At 41.4% G+C, this 15,569-nt stretch overlaps 1 protein-coding gene across 4 annotated transcripts in view; it reads left to right on the top strand.

Moving 5' to 3' along the window:
* Nucleotides 1–15,569, top strand: part of ddo (D-aspartate oxidase) — a 42,262-nt gene that overhangs the window by 22,654 nt on the left and 4,039 nt on the right. For 2 of the 4 annotated variants that reach the window (XM_060934485.1, XM_060934484.1), the window contains exons 2-4: nucleotides 14,659–14,842; nucleotides 14,954–15,062; nucleotides 15,198–15,374. In XM_060934485.1, the coding sequence (XP_060790468.1) occupies nucleotides 14,671–14,842; nucleotides 14,954–15,062; nucleotides 15,198–15,374 (458 nt within the window). In that variant the 5' untranslated portion in view covers nucleotides 14,659–14,670. Of the gene's footprint in view, nucleotides 1–2,603; nucleotides 2,679–4,374; nucleotides 4,451–7,120; nucleotides 7,381–14,658; nucleotides 14,843–14,953; nucleotides 15,063–15,197; nucleotides 15,375–15,569 lie in introns of those variants that run through there. The other 2 variants (XM_060934483.1, XM_060934482.1) reach the window with 2 other exon arrangements.

Below are 15,569 nucleotides of genomic sequence, written 5' to 3'. Positions count from 1 at the left end.
GTTACCCCACCATAAGATTGGGATAATTTAATCATAGTTGAATAATTGGGATAAATGAATCGCTTCGTAGTCTTACCTTGCAAAATGCGTTGGTCTGGTTGGTCGAACATTTGCTTATCCATGGAAATTCATTCTCCCATGCAACCTGGTATTTGCATTCATATTTTTGCCGTTTGGTATTTGGTTTAGTGGCCATGATGAATGACTGCTTGTAAAAAATGTCGGACAGCCTGGGTGAATCCTACATTACGGAAGTGACTGTCGTTCTGTTTGTTGATTGGTTAAAAATCAGTTGATGTCAGCAGTGTTTCTCATACGATTCTGATTGGACATAATCGGGAGTATTTTTAACTTGGCCGTAGGGATTTCCCAAAACCAGGAGATTATCCAGTTTTTAACAAATACGATTGGAAGGCGGGAGACGGAGACTAAAATCGGGAGCCTCCCGCCAAAATCGGGAGGGTTGGCGAGTATGCTTATGACTTTAACTTCACTACATTTGAAAGACAAATATCATACTTTTTACTCCACTACATTTCTATTAGGGTCCTCGTTACTATGAAGCAGTTTGAAAGTGGATGTTTTTTTTCTTTTCTTTTCTAAAACGTGATTGTTTTTTTCACAAGTGACACTGAGACAGCCTGTCAGTAATCACTAGGGTCACATCACGTCCATAGACTGTATAAAATCAAGCTCATTGAGTTCTCTGCAGCATTATTTAACACGATCAGTTGATGGCAGAATGGAAGGAGGCGGTTCTTCTGGGGAATGTACACACCCATGGCTATAGCTAGAACCCATGTTTCAGTTTTCTGAAAGGATTAAAGATGCGTTTCATTGAATTGTTTGCTTTGTTTGCCTAAAACGGAGCCTACAAAAACTTGCCGTCAGACCTGCGGAAGCATATTCATCTCATCTCATCATCTCTAGCCGCTTTATCCTTCTACAGGGTCGCAGGCAAGCTGGAGCCTATCCCAGCTGACTACGGGCGAAAGGCGGGGTACACCCTGGACAAGTCGCCAGGTCATCACAGGGCTGACACATAGACACAGACAACCATTCACACTCACATTCACACCTACGGTCAATTTAGAGTCACCAGTTAACCTAACCTGCATGTCTTTGGACTGTGGGGGAAACCGGAGCACCCGGAGGAAACCCACGCGGACACGGGGAGAACATGCAAACTCCACACAGAAAGACCCTCGCCGGCCACGGGGCTCGAACCCAGACCTTCTTGCTGTGAGGCGACAGCGCTAACCACTACACCACCGTGCCGCCCCGGAAGCATATTGATGTATGTAAATGTTTTATTCTAAGAGAAAGCTTGCAATAAAGTTGTCTGTGCTTTTAGAGCTAATGTTTCAATAGCTATGCAGTTTGGTTAGTCAAATGGCTTTCTATGGATTTGCCCACCAACTTGCCATAACCTTGTCCACGGCTAACGTTTAAGAAGAACAACTTTATTCATCACATGCTTGTGAAATTCCTCTCTGCATTTAACCCATCTGAAGCAGTGAACACACACATGCACACACATGTGAGCAATGAGCACACACACATACCCAGAGCAGTGGGCAGCCATGCTAACAGCGCCCGGGGAGCAGTTGGGAGTTGGTGCCTAGCTCAAGGGCACCTCAGCCCAAGGCCGTCCCATATTAACCTAACCACATGTCTTTGAACTGTGGGGGGAAACCGGAGCACCCGGAGGAAACCCACGCAGACACGGGGAGAACATGCAAAATCTTACACACAGCTAGTTAACTTGGACACTGTTAGTAAGCATGTAAAAATGGAGTTACACTAACATGAATAATGTTAACTTAACTGAAGTGCTTTCAGAAATGTTTTAGCATAATCTTGCCAAATAAACAAAATGTAGAAATCTTTATTTTCTAGTAATGTTAGCTACCCAGTATGATTTTGAGTTTGAAAAGATTTTGCTAGCATGTCAGGTGGAGCTTCACTGACTAACTAGCTTAACATTAAACCAGCATGATGGCACAGGCAGATTCATACAGTATGTGCATGAATACATACATGCACGTGTGACCTGTGAGATGGACAGTATTGTACTAGTCAGTCACAACAAATTGTTGTCATTTTTTGTTTTGATGTCAGATGATGGTCTTGCATTTTTTTTTGTCTTGCTTAAAACAGTGTTGCTGTTGGGTAGTTATTAAGCTCGAGGTGTGGACCTGGGTTTTAAGCAGGTTGGATTGTCATTTTTATTTTCTTAGCAAGCTGCATTTACAGTTATTCCACTGTCTTCCTGATTAACATGCACATGCATGTGTGCGTACACACTGCCAGAGCTGAGTCAGAACCCTATCATGCTGCTTTGTGTGGGTGGGGAGGAGTGTTACAAAAAGAAAACAAAAATGACAATGGCTCTTTTTCAGTTCAGTTGTGTTTCATTTTGTAACATTCTACCAGATGTTTATTCTACAGGTTCTACAAGTTAATCAGTAAATCCAGTCGGTTGCTTCAGAGGCATTAGGTTTTGCAAGCGTTGTGACAATAATACAATAATGCGTTGACAGAAAATGTATTTTTAATACTTAAGTATTTTTAAAAACAAGTATTTCAGTACTTTAACTTAAGTAAAAATTTGACTGTACAACTTTCACTTGTATCGGAGTAACATTTGACTAGTGGGATCTGTACTTTGACTTACTGTAAGTAATGAAGTTGGGTACTTTGTCCACCTCTGCATATAATACACTTTCACATGATACCTTGGTTACATCTGTAATCTGAGGTCAAGGCTAAATAAACTGTTGTTTGCATACACCACACCATTGTAATAGTACTAATTTGAAACATGTTTAATATTAAATTAATATTTAGCAGTTACTAGAGTGGCGGCTACAATTATTGACACCTTAATGATCTTTTGGCCATTGCAAAAGTAGGGAAGACTTTCAATATGTAAATTGTGCATGAATAATTACTGAAACTTCCATTGGAAAAAAAATGAGTTGAATCCCGATTACTTAGCGTATCAGATCATGTGACACCATTCCACAAGTATTGACACCTTTGTCCACAGTTATCCACACCGTTCCACAATTATCGACACCCAGATGATGATTTATAAAAAGAAAGTAATTGGTATGTGGTATTAAGTTAACAAAACATAGTTTTTATTTAAAATTTGTTTTTCATAGACTTGTATTTAGTACAAAATATATTTTATATAAATATATCTGTGTTGGTGCTTACGTAAATGAGGAAGCAATTCTGATGTTTGTAAACAAATGAACTGATAATGTTTAACCTGTCAGAAAATATTTTTGTTCCACTCTCTACCCACTTTCTAAGTCTTTTCATAGATCACATTTTGTTAATCATTTGTTGTTGTTTTTATTAATTTCTGGTTTTGTAGTTTATCAATAAATGTCAACAGGCAATTGGCATTGTAACCACATGAAAATCCAGGTCAAAGGTCGATTTTCTTTCTTTTTTTTATTGAGATTTTAAATTTACATCTAAAAATATAAAATGTCTGCTAATATTATATGTGGTAGATATTTACAACAAACTGCAAAAAATATTTTCTGAATGGAATAGAAAAATCTGAATATTTCAAGCATGTAATTTTTTATATACTAGGAATTTACTTCTGGTCTAATTCTCTTTATTGCAATAGGATTCCAGATACTCTATAAACTTTCCATTCTTTTATGAATCAGAAAAAATTACTATAAATCACAGCACTTTTATTTTTTTTAAAGTACTTCATCTACTTCAACAATGTTACACAAAGATCGATACATAACAGTTGTAAATGTAACTTAATTCCACAGGGTGTCGATAATGGTGGACACTGGTGAAAGTGATCACTATTATCGACACCTCACGTGACTTCTCAAATGCGCGTTTAGATACAAAATGGTGACTGTCAAATGAAAGAGAAAGAAACAAAGTAGGTTTCAACAAGGATATCATCAAATATCAGTGAATCTGATGAGTAAAAACATGTCCATGATCTTTCCACCATGTTTACCTGCGATGATAATGTCCAGGTTTTTCTCAACTTGCTGATCGTGCTGAAAAAAAATTCCATCTCAGGTAACGAGCCATGTCATCAGACAACAAGATTAAAGGCCGAGGGGGGTCTTCAGGTTGATTAATTAACCAATAATAACTGTTATAACTGAAACTCACCTTTGTAAAATTGTTTTTTATTGGTATATCTGAAAAGGTGTCAATAATTATGGACTGTCGTTAATTGTAGCCCCTGCTCTATATAATATAATTAATTATAATGGGCTAATCAATGTCATAGGTAGCCTAGCTAGGCTGCGTCACATAATATATATCAGATTTACTTAGCTGCAGAACTTAACTTGTGAAACACATGGCCCTCAGTTTCAGAAACTGTCAGAGAGTGGAGCAGCAACAGAGCTCTCGTCATCCTCTGATTATACTGTGGACCTGAGACAAGGTGAGCTTATACAGTTCAAACTGAAAACAAATCATTTTTAGCTATTTTGACTGTAAGATGTTTAGCAATAAGGCTGCACGGTGGTGTAGTGGTTAGCACGGTCGCCTCATAGCAAGAAGGTTCTGAGTTCGAGCTCAGTGGCCGATGGGGGCCTTTCTGTGTGGAGTCTGCATGTTCTCCCCATGTCTGCATGGGCTTCCTCCAGATGCTTTGGTTTCCCCCACAGTCCAAAGACATGCAGGCTAGGCTAATTGTGGTGGCTCTAATGCCGCTTTTCCACTACAAACGCGGCTGAGCCGTGCCGTGCCGAGTCGAGCTGAGCGGGGCTGTTGGAGTTGCATTTCGACTACAACCGCGCTGAACCGTGCTGGCTGGAAGTGGGTGGACACATTGGGTGGAGTTAGTGAAAGTGGGTGGACGTCACGTGATGTCGTTAAGCAGCGCAAACAGTGACATCAGTGACAGTGGTGGAACAAGTCAGAGCCGGGCCGGGGGCGGGGCAAATGACCGGGCCCTTTATTAAAGCTTATCATAACATCATTTTAGGCTACAAAATGTCCGCAACTGCGGTGTTTACTAATTTCAACACTACCGGGTGCAACTATGTTATTTAGTACATCAAGTCCTTCAAACGAACATGTAACTCAGAAAGAAAAAACATTAGGATACTGTACATGGCTCATAATAAAACATCAATAGCCTATACTGCGCACATTATTTGAAGGGCATACGAATGAGCGCTCAGAGTGGTGACAGGAAGAGTCAGAAATAAAAGGAGGGCGGTGCAAACCTCACTGAATGCACTGTGTTTACCAATTTCAACACTACGGGGTGCAACTATGTTATTTTGTACATTAAGTCCTTCAAACGAACATGTAACTCAGAAACAAAAAAACATTAGGCGACATACTGTACATGGCTCATAATAAAACATCAATAACCTACTGCGCGCATTATTTGAAGGGCATACGACGAGCCTTGCGCTCCGCGAACTCGTCCACGATGCTCTGTATGTCACTGATTCAGTGATCTTTTAAGCGGTAGTCTCACGACCCGAATAGTAAACAATAAACATGGAGGACATGGAGTCGTTAGTGTTGCTGGTCTTGGTGCTGTGGCTTGTTGTCACCGACAACGCCAACAGATACTGGCAAGAGCGTATAGATGAGGCGAGGCGCATAAGGCTTCAGAAATTCTCGTAATTCGTAATTCTTCTTCTTCCGGGTTTGCGGTGTTTACAGATCCCAGCGCGCTCGCGGGGCGTGTGTGGGCATATGAGGACACTCCTCCTCACCAATCAGTGCACAGGGGAGTGTCTGCTCACGCCCCCAAACTCACTCGGCACGGTTTGGCTCGCTTCAGCCCCACTCCAAAACGGTGCGAGTTTTAGGGGCTAAGCAGGGCTGAAACGAGCTGAGTCGTGCTGGTTTTTGGTAGTCGAAACGCGAGCCGTGTCGGGCTGAAGTGAGCTGAAGCGAGCTGAAGTGAGCTGAAAAAGGGTAGTGGAAAAGGGCCATATATTGACCGTCGGTGTGAATGGTTGTTTGTCTCAATGACTACGTTTACATGCACGTCCAAATCGAGCTGCTGTTGGTAATCGAGCAAAGGGTCCCAGCAGGGGTGCCAGAGAAATCCAAACCTACATGCACAAGTGAAATCGGGCTATTGTGCAAGGTGCATTGTGCACCCGAGCCACACGTGGCGCTACACGCCCCATCGTGTTGGTACACTTCCGGTTGTCGTCATGAAGAAGAGCTATAGTGTTGCCAGATACTGCTGACGTTTTCCAGCCCAAAACATGTTCAAATCCACCAAAATGCACTTAAAACCCCCAATCTGGCAACACTAGCAGTTCCGTGTTCAAGCTGTTAGGCTTGCTTTAACAGACTATGGCTACAAACTGTCCGGCGCAGACCACTGTTTTGTAAGACAACTTATTTTGCACAATAATATTTTTCTAAAGTCCATTTTTTGCTTACAAAAAAATATTTTTTTTTTGCTTACAATTTAACTTATGTCTTAATAAACACACAAAAAGTTCAATTGTTTTGTTTTTATTGACATTCTTCAGATGTTGGACACACACACACACACACACACACAAATACAATGACTTGTTTATGTACACAATTCACAGCTATGCAACAGCTGTACAGATGTATTTGGTGATACAGTAAGTGAGCTAAATTTTAACAGTGCAAACAATGCCACAAAAAGAAAAGATTCATGCCGTTGTCATGATTCGTTGTCATGCCGACCGAGGCTGTTGTGTTTCCCGCTTGTGGTCTCGTCACTCGTCACTTCCGGAAGTAGCTCGACAACTAGCTCGATAGGGTATACATGCACAAACTAGCTCGGCAGAAATCGCATAAACTAGGTCGTGTAGCTCGATTCCGAGAAATCAAGTTCGGTTCAATTTCAGCCGAATTAAGGTGTATACATGGCATTTTGAACTTCGATTTCAGTCGAGCAACGGCAGAAATTCGATTCTCTCTATGTGCATGTAAATGTAGTGAATGACTACGTTTACATGCACATCCAAATCGAGCTGCTGTCGGTAATCGAGCTGAAGGTCCCAGCAGGGTGCCAGAGAAATCCAATCCTACATGCACACAACTGAAATCGGGCTATTGTGTGAGGTGCATTGTGCACCCGAGCCACAGGTGGCGCAACACGCCCCATCGTGTTGGTACACTTCCGGTTGTCGTCATGAAGAAGAGCTATTCAAGAGTGTAAACAAAGTTATCAGTTCCGTGTTCTCCATTGCGCGTTTTTCTCCTGTCCATGAATTTTAATATATTCAACTCCTTAAGCTGAATGAGCATGAAGTCTGTCTCCTCATTGCTCCAGAAGTGCACGTTTCTGCTTGCCTGTAGCAGTGGGGGTGTGGTCAAGCGCCGGTCTGTGACAGGAGGGCGGAGCCAGGGAAGGTGAGTGGCAGAATAACTACACCTGACGGTAATTAACCTGTGTTTGTGTGGCTTCCCAGTAACTGCGCCCTATTTAAGGAGGCAGAGGGAGAGCAAGAGCTCATCCCGGGACTAGAACACAGCGCGCGCACCTGTGTGTGTGTGTGTGTGTGTGTGTGTGTGTGTGTTTGTCTCTCAAGAATAAAAGTAGGCTGTTAAACTGAAAAGTCTGACAATAAAAAGCCTATTAGTACCAGAAGCTTTGTCCTGCCGTCCTCTGTGCTCCACCCACACTTCAGAGAGCTCTACATCGCCATTTTCTCTTCTTCGTTTGTTCCTCCTGACCTCTTCTGCTGCTCGCTACTACTGTTGTCATGCCGACCGAGGCTGTTGTGTTTCCCGCTTGTGGTCTCGTCACTTCCGGAAGTAGCTCAGCTCGATAGGGTATACATGCACAAAGTAGCTCGGCAGAAATCGCATAAACTAGGTCGTGTAGCTCGATTCCGAGAAATCAAGTTCGGTTCAATTTCAGCCGAATTAAGGTGTATACATGGCATTTTGAACTTCGATTTCAGTCGAGCAACGGCAGAAATTCGATTCTCTCTATGTGCATGTAAACGACTGTAGTGTAGTGACTGTGTCAGTCCTGTGATGACCTGACGACTTGTCCAGGGTGTACCCCACCTTTCGCCCATAGTCAGCTGGGATAGGCTCCAGCTTGCCCGCAACCCTGCACAGGATAAGCGGTTACAGATAATGGATGGATGGATGGATGGTGTTTAGCAACACTAACATCATGTAGTGTGTTTTATTGTATGTTTTGCTATAATTAGGATTCGAGGCTAATATCAATCATATACTTCATGCTTGTAGAGGGGTCTGTCCTTGTAGATAGAGAAGATGTGATTGAGGATGATGGACATGACAGGAGTGAGAGCAGGGAATATGAAGGTTGCTCTGAGCATAGTGAGAAGGATGAGGAGAGGACAGAAGAAGAAATGGGAAATAGTCAGGACAATGCAGAAGAGTTTTTTTCCTTTGTTGAGAAAGGAAGTTTGAAATTATGTGAAGACTTAAGCACATATGAAATTAATATTAGGCTACCTTCAGTGGCATTTACGGGGGGCGGGCTCCAATGTTTCTTTTGTCTTCTTAATTCTGCAAATAAAATATGACTAGTGAGTCAAGTCTTGTTTGGTTGTATTTTATTATGCAGTAAGGATTTTTTTTAATGTATGGTTAGAAAACTAAAATGGTATTTTAAAGCTTTGTTTTATAGCCTACTTTTGGGGCTATAAATACTTTAAAAAGCATGAAAAAATATTGTAATGTCATGCAGCCTAATGTTATCCATAGTCACCACGGTAAAGTAACTGTAGGCTCGACTAGAGGATATTGGGAAAGGAGGTTTGAAATGTTGTGTAGACTTAAGCACATATGACAGATTATTGGGGCTACTTTAAGCATTAGACAAGCACATATAACAGATTATTGGGGCTACTTTCAGCATTACAGTTAATAGTTACTACTTTATGAACGTCTACAGATTTATGTTTACAGTGGCTCGATTATTTTTGGGGAAAAAAATGTGTGAGGGCCATGGATCAAGAGAGGAGGGGGGCCCATCAAGACTACTTATGTATAGGGCCCAGAATTTTGTGCTATGTCCCTGTATGTGTATGTATGTTCCTGGTGGACACTGTAGAATAATTAAGTGGTTGTGCCTAGTCTTTTGTAGATTTTCTTATGTGGTAAAAACACTCGCGTTAGTGTGACGACCCCTTGGGCCCCCTTCAGGCACCAGTCTGCCAGTGCACGGGTAGGTCTGGGCCTGACTGATTAGGCTAGAATAGGTGGTACGGCCTATAAGGTGGGGTTTCTCTCCCTCTCTGGTAGGCACTTTTATTCTTTGTGTGGGCACTCTGTTGTCCTCCTGTTTTCTGGCTTTTTGCTCTTTTTCTTTGCCTCAACATTTACCATATACTGACACAAACACACATCCACTCAGGTACGACCATCACTACATTCATACCCTAGACATTTTTGAGTTGTTATATTTTGTATTGGTTAATAAACATATTTTTGTTTGAACTTTAAACCCTTGTGTTGTGTCCCCCTTCTTATGTTGCGGTGTGTGAACGAGCCCATGCTGTAACAGTTAGTCACTAGTTCTAGTCCAGTTTGTCAGTAGTTTTTTTTTTTTTAATTGGGTTTTTTTTCGAACAGAGAACTTTTACAATTCATATAAACTTGTTACTTATGGCCCTTTTCCACTACCCTTTTTCAGCTCACTTCAGCTCACTTCAGCCCGACACGGCTCGCGTTTCGACTACCAAAAACCAGCACGACTCAGCTCGTTTCAGCCCTGCTTAGCCCCTAAAACTCGCACCGTTTTGGAGTGGGGCTGAAGCGAGCCAAACCGTGCCGACTGAGGTTGGGGGCGTGAGCAGACACTCCCCTGTGCACTGATTGGTGAGGAGGAGTGTCCTCACATGCCCACACACGCCCCGCGAGCGCGCTGGGATCTGTAAACACCGCAAACCCGGAAGAAGAAGAATTATGAATTACGAGAATTTCTGAAGCCTTATGCGCCTCGCCTCATCTATACGCTCTTGCCAGTATCTGTTGGCGTTGTAGGTGACAACAAGCCACAGCACCAAGACCAGGGCCCTGTACTACGAAGCGGGTTTTCTGGCTTACCAGGGTAACTTCGAGAGTAACTTGATCACGTGCAGCGTAACTTCCCGATTAACCCATACTACGAAAGTTGGCTATGTTCAAACCGAGGTATGCTGCCATGGCAACTTACGCTACATCTCAAACCTGCTCGTCTCAGGTTATGTTCTTGGTTAACCCGAGGTTTCCGATTAACCACGCCCTTTTTAAACACCACCTCTCCACCGACATTTCCTCTAGAGACAATGCCAGCGTACCTGGATGACCCGTGCGATATCGGAGCGCAGATTAGAGATGGGATTTATGGCTCTTTGACGGGATCCGCATCTTTGTGATCCGTTCTTTGAAAAGAGCCATTCAAAAGACTGGCTCATTTGGCTCTTTTTAAATATTTATTCAGTTTTAAGAAGACAGCGTCTAAAGAAGCCAGATCCCTCTACTTAGATAGTGACATCAATATTTCTGGACATACCTTTTATATAAAGCAACCTAGACTTACATTATTGTAACCCCTAAACGCTCATAAATAACCATTAAAAAACAATGAGGGCTTCAATGAATGTCCATGCAGAACGGCTTTTCTGTAAAAAAAAAAAAAAAGAACCCACTCAAGAACATAGTTATCAAGAACGCAAGAATATTTTATAGAAAAACACTTGTTTTACAAAAATATTTAAGTCTGAGATATAAAATAGATACAACTACAATAAATATAACACAAGAACATTTTAATAGAAAAAAACTTGTATTAAAAATATTGAAATTGTAACAAAAATAGATAGAACTAAACAGTCAGATAAATAGATAAAGTTATAACAAGAACACAAGATTATTTTAATAGGAAAAAACAATTAATGCAAAAAATATATTAGAAAAATAGATACAACTAGACAAACAGATAAATAAATAAAATACACAAAAATAGAACAAACAAAATGACGATAGAATAAATTAAATGAACGTCTGTGCAAAGTAGTTTTCCCACAATATTATCATTAATATCACACAACTACATTATAAACTATATACAAAACAATTTGAACTATTAGGCAAACAGATAAAACTTGAATAAATAAAAGGCAAATGCTGTTTAGCCTACTTCTTGTCCTTGGGCAAAAGCTTTTTCATCTGAAACACAGTACAGAAAAAGAACGACACACACACACCCCATTATGAATGATGTTTTTATATTTCATTTTCACCTGTTGCCAGGTGCGTTTGGCACTGCTGTTGCCTCTGAAATGTTCACAGGACATACACCAACTTAGTCAAAGGGACTGAACAGTCAGTCATCCTAATTCATGTGACTCTGTGCACATATCAGCTTAAGTAGGCTACTCCATGAATTTACCATACCAAATTTTATTCAGGATTTTTCGGACATTAAACAAGCTATATATGACTGGGGCCACGTCGAAGGACCATTTTCTGTGACTTGTGATTGATCATGAAGCTTTCTCTCATCCTATACTTCTGTTCTGGAACATGTAGAAGGGAGAATGTACTTGCGCATTTACCCGATCGGCAATTCGTTGCCAACATGCTTGCCGCTCCTTATTGGCAGCCGCTGTGTTAGATTTTGCTCTTAATGTTGTTTTGAACTCCTCGTAGCTTTGCATTATGACAGCGCATTCTTCCTCCGTGAAGTACGGCGACCGTGCCATTGTGAACAGTGGGGATTTGCGCCGATAACCTCTCCTTTAACGTGAACGCGCATTAACCCTGATTAGGTTAAACCAGGTTCAACAAATCAACTTCATAACTGGCGTCGTAGTACCGTTTAACCCCAAACAAGATAACCAGGTTTTGTCAACCCCGGTTTAGCGGGGGAACCCTGGGTTACTTCTGGGTAGGTTAACCTCCGTTCGTAGTACAGGGCCCAGCAATACTAACGACTCCATGTCCTCCATGTTTATTGTTTACTATTCGGGTCGTGAGACTACCGCTTAAAAGCTCACTGAATCAGTGACATACAGAGCATCGTGGACGAGTTCGCGGAGCGCAAGGCTCGTCGTATGCCCTTCAAATAATGCGCGCAGTAGGCTATTGATGTTTTATTATGAGCCATGTACAGTATGTCGCCGAATGTTTTTTTGTTTGAGTTACATGTTCGTTTGAAGGACTTAATGTACAAAATAACATAGTTGCACCCCGTAGTGTTGAAATTGGTAAACACAGTGCATTCAGTGAGGTTTGCACCGCCCTCCTTTTATTTCTGACTCTTCCTGTCACCGTTGCAACCTCTGAGCGCTCATTCTTATGCCCTTCAAATAATGTGCGCAGTATAGGCTATTGATGTTTTATTATGAGCCATGTACAGTATCCTAATGTTTTTTGTTTCTGAGTTACATGTTCGTTTGAAGGACTTGATGTACTAAATAACATAGTTGCACCCGGTAGTGTTGAAATTGGTAAACACCGCAGTTGCGGACATTTTGTAGCCTAAAATGATGTTATGATAAGCTTTAATAAAATGCCCGGTCATTTGCCCCGCCCCCGGCCCGGCTCTGACTTGTTCCGCCACTGTCACTGATGTCACTGTTTGCGCTGCTTAACGACATCACGTGACGTCCACCCACTTTCGCTAACTCCACCCAATGTGTCCACCCACTTCCAGCCAGCACGGTTCAGCGCGGTTGTAGTCGAAATGCAACTTCAATAGCCCCGCTCAGCCCGACTCAGCTCGACTCGGCACGGCACGGCTCAGCCGCGTTTGTAGTGGAAAAGCGGCATTAGTTATGAAATGTGATTTATGTGTGCAATACAAAAACATTGCTCAAACAGTATGATATAAATAAATGAAGCCTCATCGTACATGGTGTGTTGACTTGATAATATATATCAGCATATCTTAAAAATAAAAATCCATAGCGATCTGGTAAAATTAGTGAAAATATTTCTGCAAATGATGAGCGGCACAGTGGTGTAGTGGTTAGCACTGTCGCCTCCAGAGGTGGACAAAGTACCCAACTTCATTACTTAAGTCAAAGTACAGATCCCACTGGTCAAATGTTACTTCGATACAAGTGAAAGTTGTACAGTCAAATTTTTACTTAAGTTAAAGTACTGAAATACTTGTTTTTAAAAATACTTAAGTATTAAAAGTACATTTTCTGTCAACACGTTGTATTGTTGACACAATTTTATAATACCTCATGCCTCTGAAGCAACCTACTGGATTAGTTTGTGAATTCACAAAATTAATGCATGCTGTGCATCATGATGGTTTAATGTTAAGCTAGCTAGTCAGTGAAGCTCCACCTGACATGCTAGCAAACTCTTTTCAAACTCAAAATTATATTGGGTATCTAACGTCACAAGAAAAAGATTTCTACATTGTTTATTTGGCAAGATTATGCTAAAACATATTTCTGAAAGGACTTCAGATAAGTTAATGTTATTCATGTTAGCATAACTCCATTTTTACATGCTAACTGTGTCCAAGTGAAACAAAACGGTGTTATGTCAAGCTGAAGTTGCCACAAATAGTCACATTTCTAACATGTTTTGTTGGTGAAAAAAAAAAAAGCTGCGTGCAAACTGGTCAGATATAACCATTGTTGTCACTGCCAAACCCAATCTGGGCTTGAGGCGAACCATGTTTTGGTTGACTTGGCCAGAATTGCAGCAGTAGGGTGGCCAGTTCCTTTCTGCATACTCACTATGGGCAATTTAGAGTAGCCAATTAACCTAACCTGCATGTCTTTGGACTGTGGGGGAAACCGGAGCACCCAGAGGAAACCCACGCAGACACGGGGAGAACATGTAAACTCCACACAGAAAGGCCTTCGTCAGACACTGGGCTCGAACCCAGAACCTTCTTGATGTGAGGTAACAGTGCTAACCACTACACCACTGTGCCGCCCAGCTGAAGGTATAAAGAGTGCCATCGGTTTACATGCAGAAAAAACAAAAAACAAACAAAAAGCCACCATGTAATGGTTAATGCACAGGGCTTTCACTTGGAAAATGCAGGTTTGTGTCCCCACTTGGCATGTTATTTGGGGACAGTTTTGCTGCAGGTAACTGATTTAAAATTAGTCACCCTGTAAGTGAAATTTTGCCTAATCCTCTGTTCATAAAAAGTGCTGAGTAAGGTGGGTTCACTGTGGTATTGTCATACATCAATCAATCATTAAAAAAAAAAGCAATGACTATTTAAAAATGAAATGAAAATGTGTGGGGCGAAATGAATTCCTGTCACAGTGTGGATATATCTCATCATCTCATCCACTTTAATGCTAATCATGGCTTTGATCACACCCAGCATAGTGTCTTCTTGTTTTTGGCATATAACACAGTCCTGTACCTGCCTGTAATACACTGTGTAACTCTTAGCTGAGCAGCGTTATGTGGGACATACACAGAGCAAACAGGCATAGTAGTCGAGATCAAACTGTAGCGTTTATTAAAGAAACACAAGGGAAGCATTACATTTTTCTGACCTCCTTTCTATGTTGAAACTTAACTGTACAATGTGCAGCTTGACCTAAAATGGTAATAATTGTTTTATTACTGCTCATGTAGACAAGAAAGCGTAATCTTTGCTCTTTGAGGGAATGGGTTGTCCTGCCAGGACTCATATATAACCTGACTCTTTTGGCACTTCATCCATTGTTGCAGTAACACTCCAGCATGAAGAAGGTGAACGTTGTCGTAATTGGGGCAGGGGTGGTCGGACTGTCCACGGCAGTGTGTATAGCTGAGGCGTTGCCCTTCTGCACCGTCACCATACTGGCTGAGAAATTCTCTCCAGACACCACCAGTGATCTTGCTGCTGGGATCCTTTTGCCCAAGGAGATTCCAGGTAAAAAAGACTATTGCTAAAATACAACAAACATGTTTAGTTCTGAGGAAAAGTCCAAAACTATGTTCGGTGATTTCACAATGTTGATTTCTTACCCTGCGTGTGCACCAGGGATTCCTCTGGAACGTCAGCGGCGTTGGTTTAAAGGCACATTTGATCATCTGCTGGCAATTACTGAATCACCGCAGGCCTCAGATGCAGGGGTACTTCAGAGCTCAGGGTATTGTTTGAACCTATACTCTGGAATTTTATGACTGCATCATAAAAATACAATGTAGAAAAGAGACATTGTTCTATCACAGTTTTATGTACTATAGACTGTGCTCTCTAATAAACCTACATCTAATTTGTCCAGATATGAGCTATTCAAAGAGGTCCCGAGTATCATAAAACCATACTGGGCTGATATTGTGTTTGGATTTCGGACTATGACTGATCGTGAAATGAAGAGATTCCCTAATCATAAGTATGGCCGAGCTGTAACCACTATGAAGTGTGAAAGCCTCAGATACTTGCCATGGCTGGAGAAAAGGTAAACATTCCCTCTTTGTTATTAATTTAAAATAAGTCGAGTGGAAGTCATAGTACAGAGCAGCAAAACATGTTTTCGAAATCCTCTTTAACATTACCTTCTGGGATGTTGTTGAGTCTTTTACTGTAGGATGTCTGTTTGCCATTTCTTTTATGTTTTGGACTCTGTCCTGTTGTGTCATTGTCTGATAAATGA

This window comes from Neoarius graeffei, chromosome 11 (genome assembly GCF_027579695.1).
Source record: "Neoarius graeffei isolate fNeoGra1 chromosome 11, fNeoGra1.pri, whole genome shotgun sequence".
Lineage (NCBI taxonomy): Eukaryota > Metazoa > Chordata > Actinopteri > Siluriformes > Ariidae > Neoarius > Neoarius graeffei.
The sequence above is the reverse complement of the archived record's forward strand: the minus strand, read 5'-3'. Positions and strand labels throughout refer to the sequence as shown.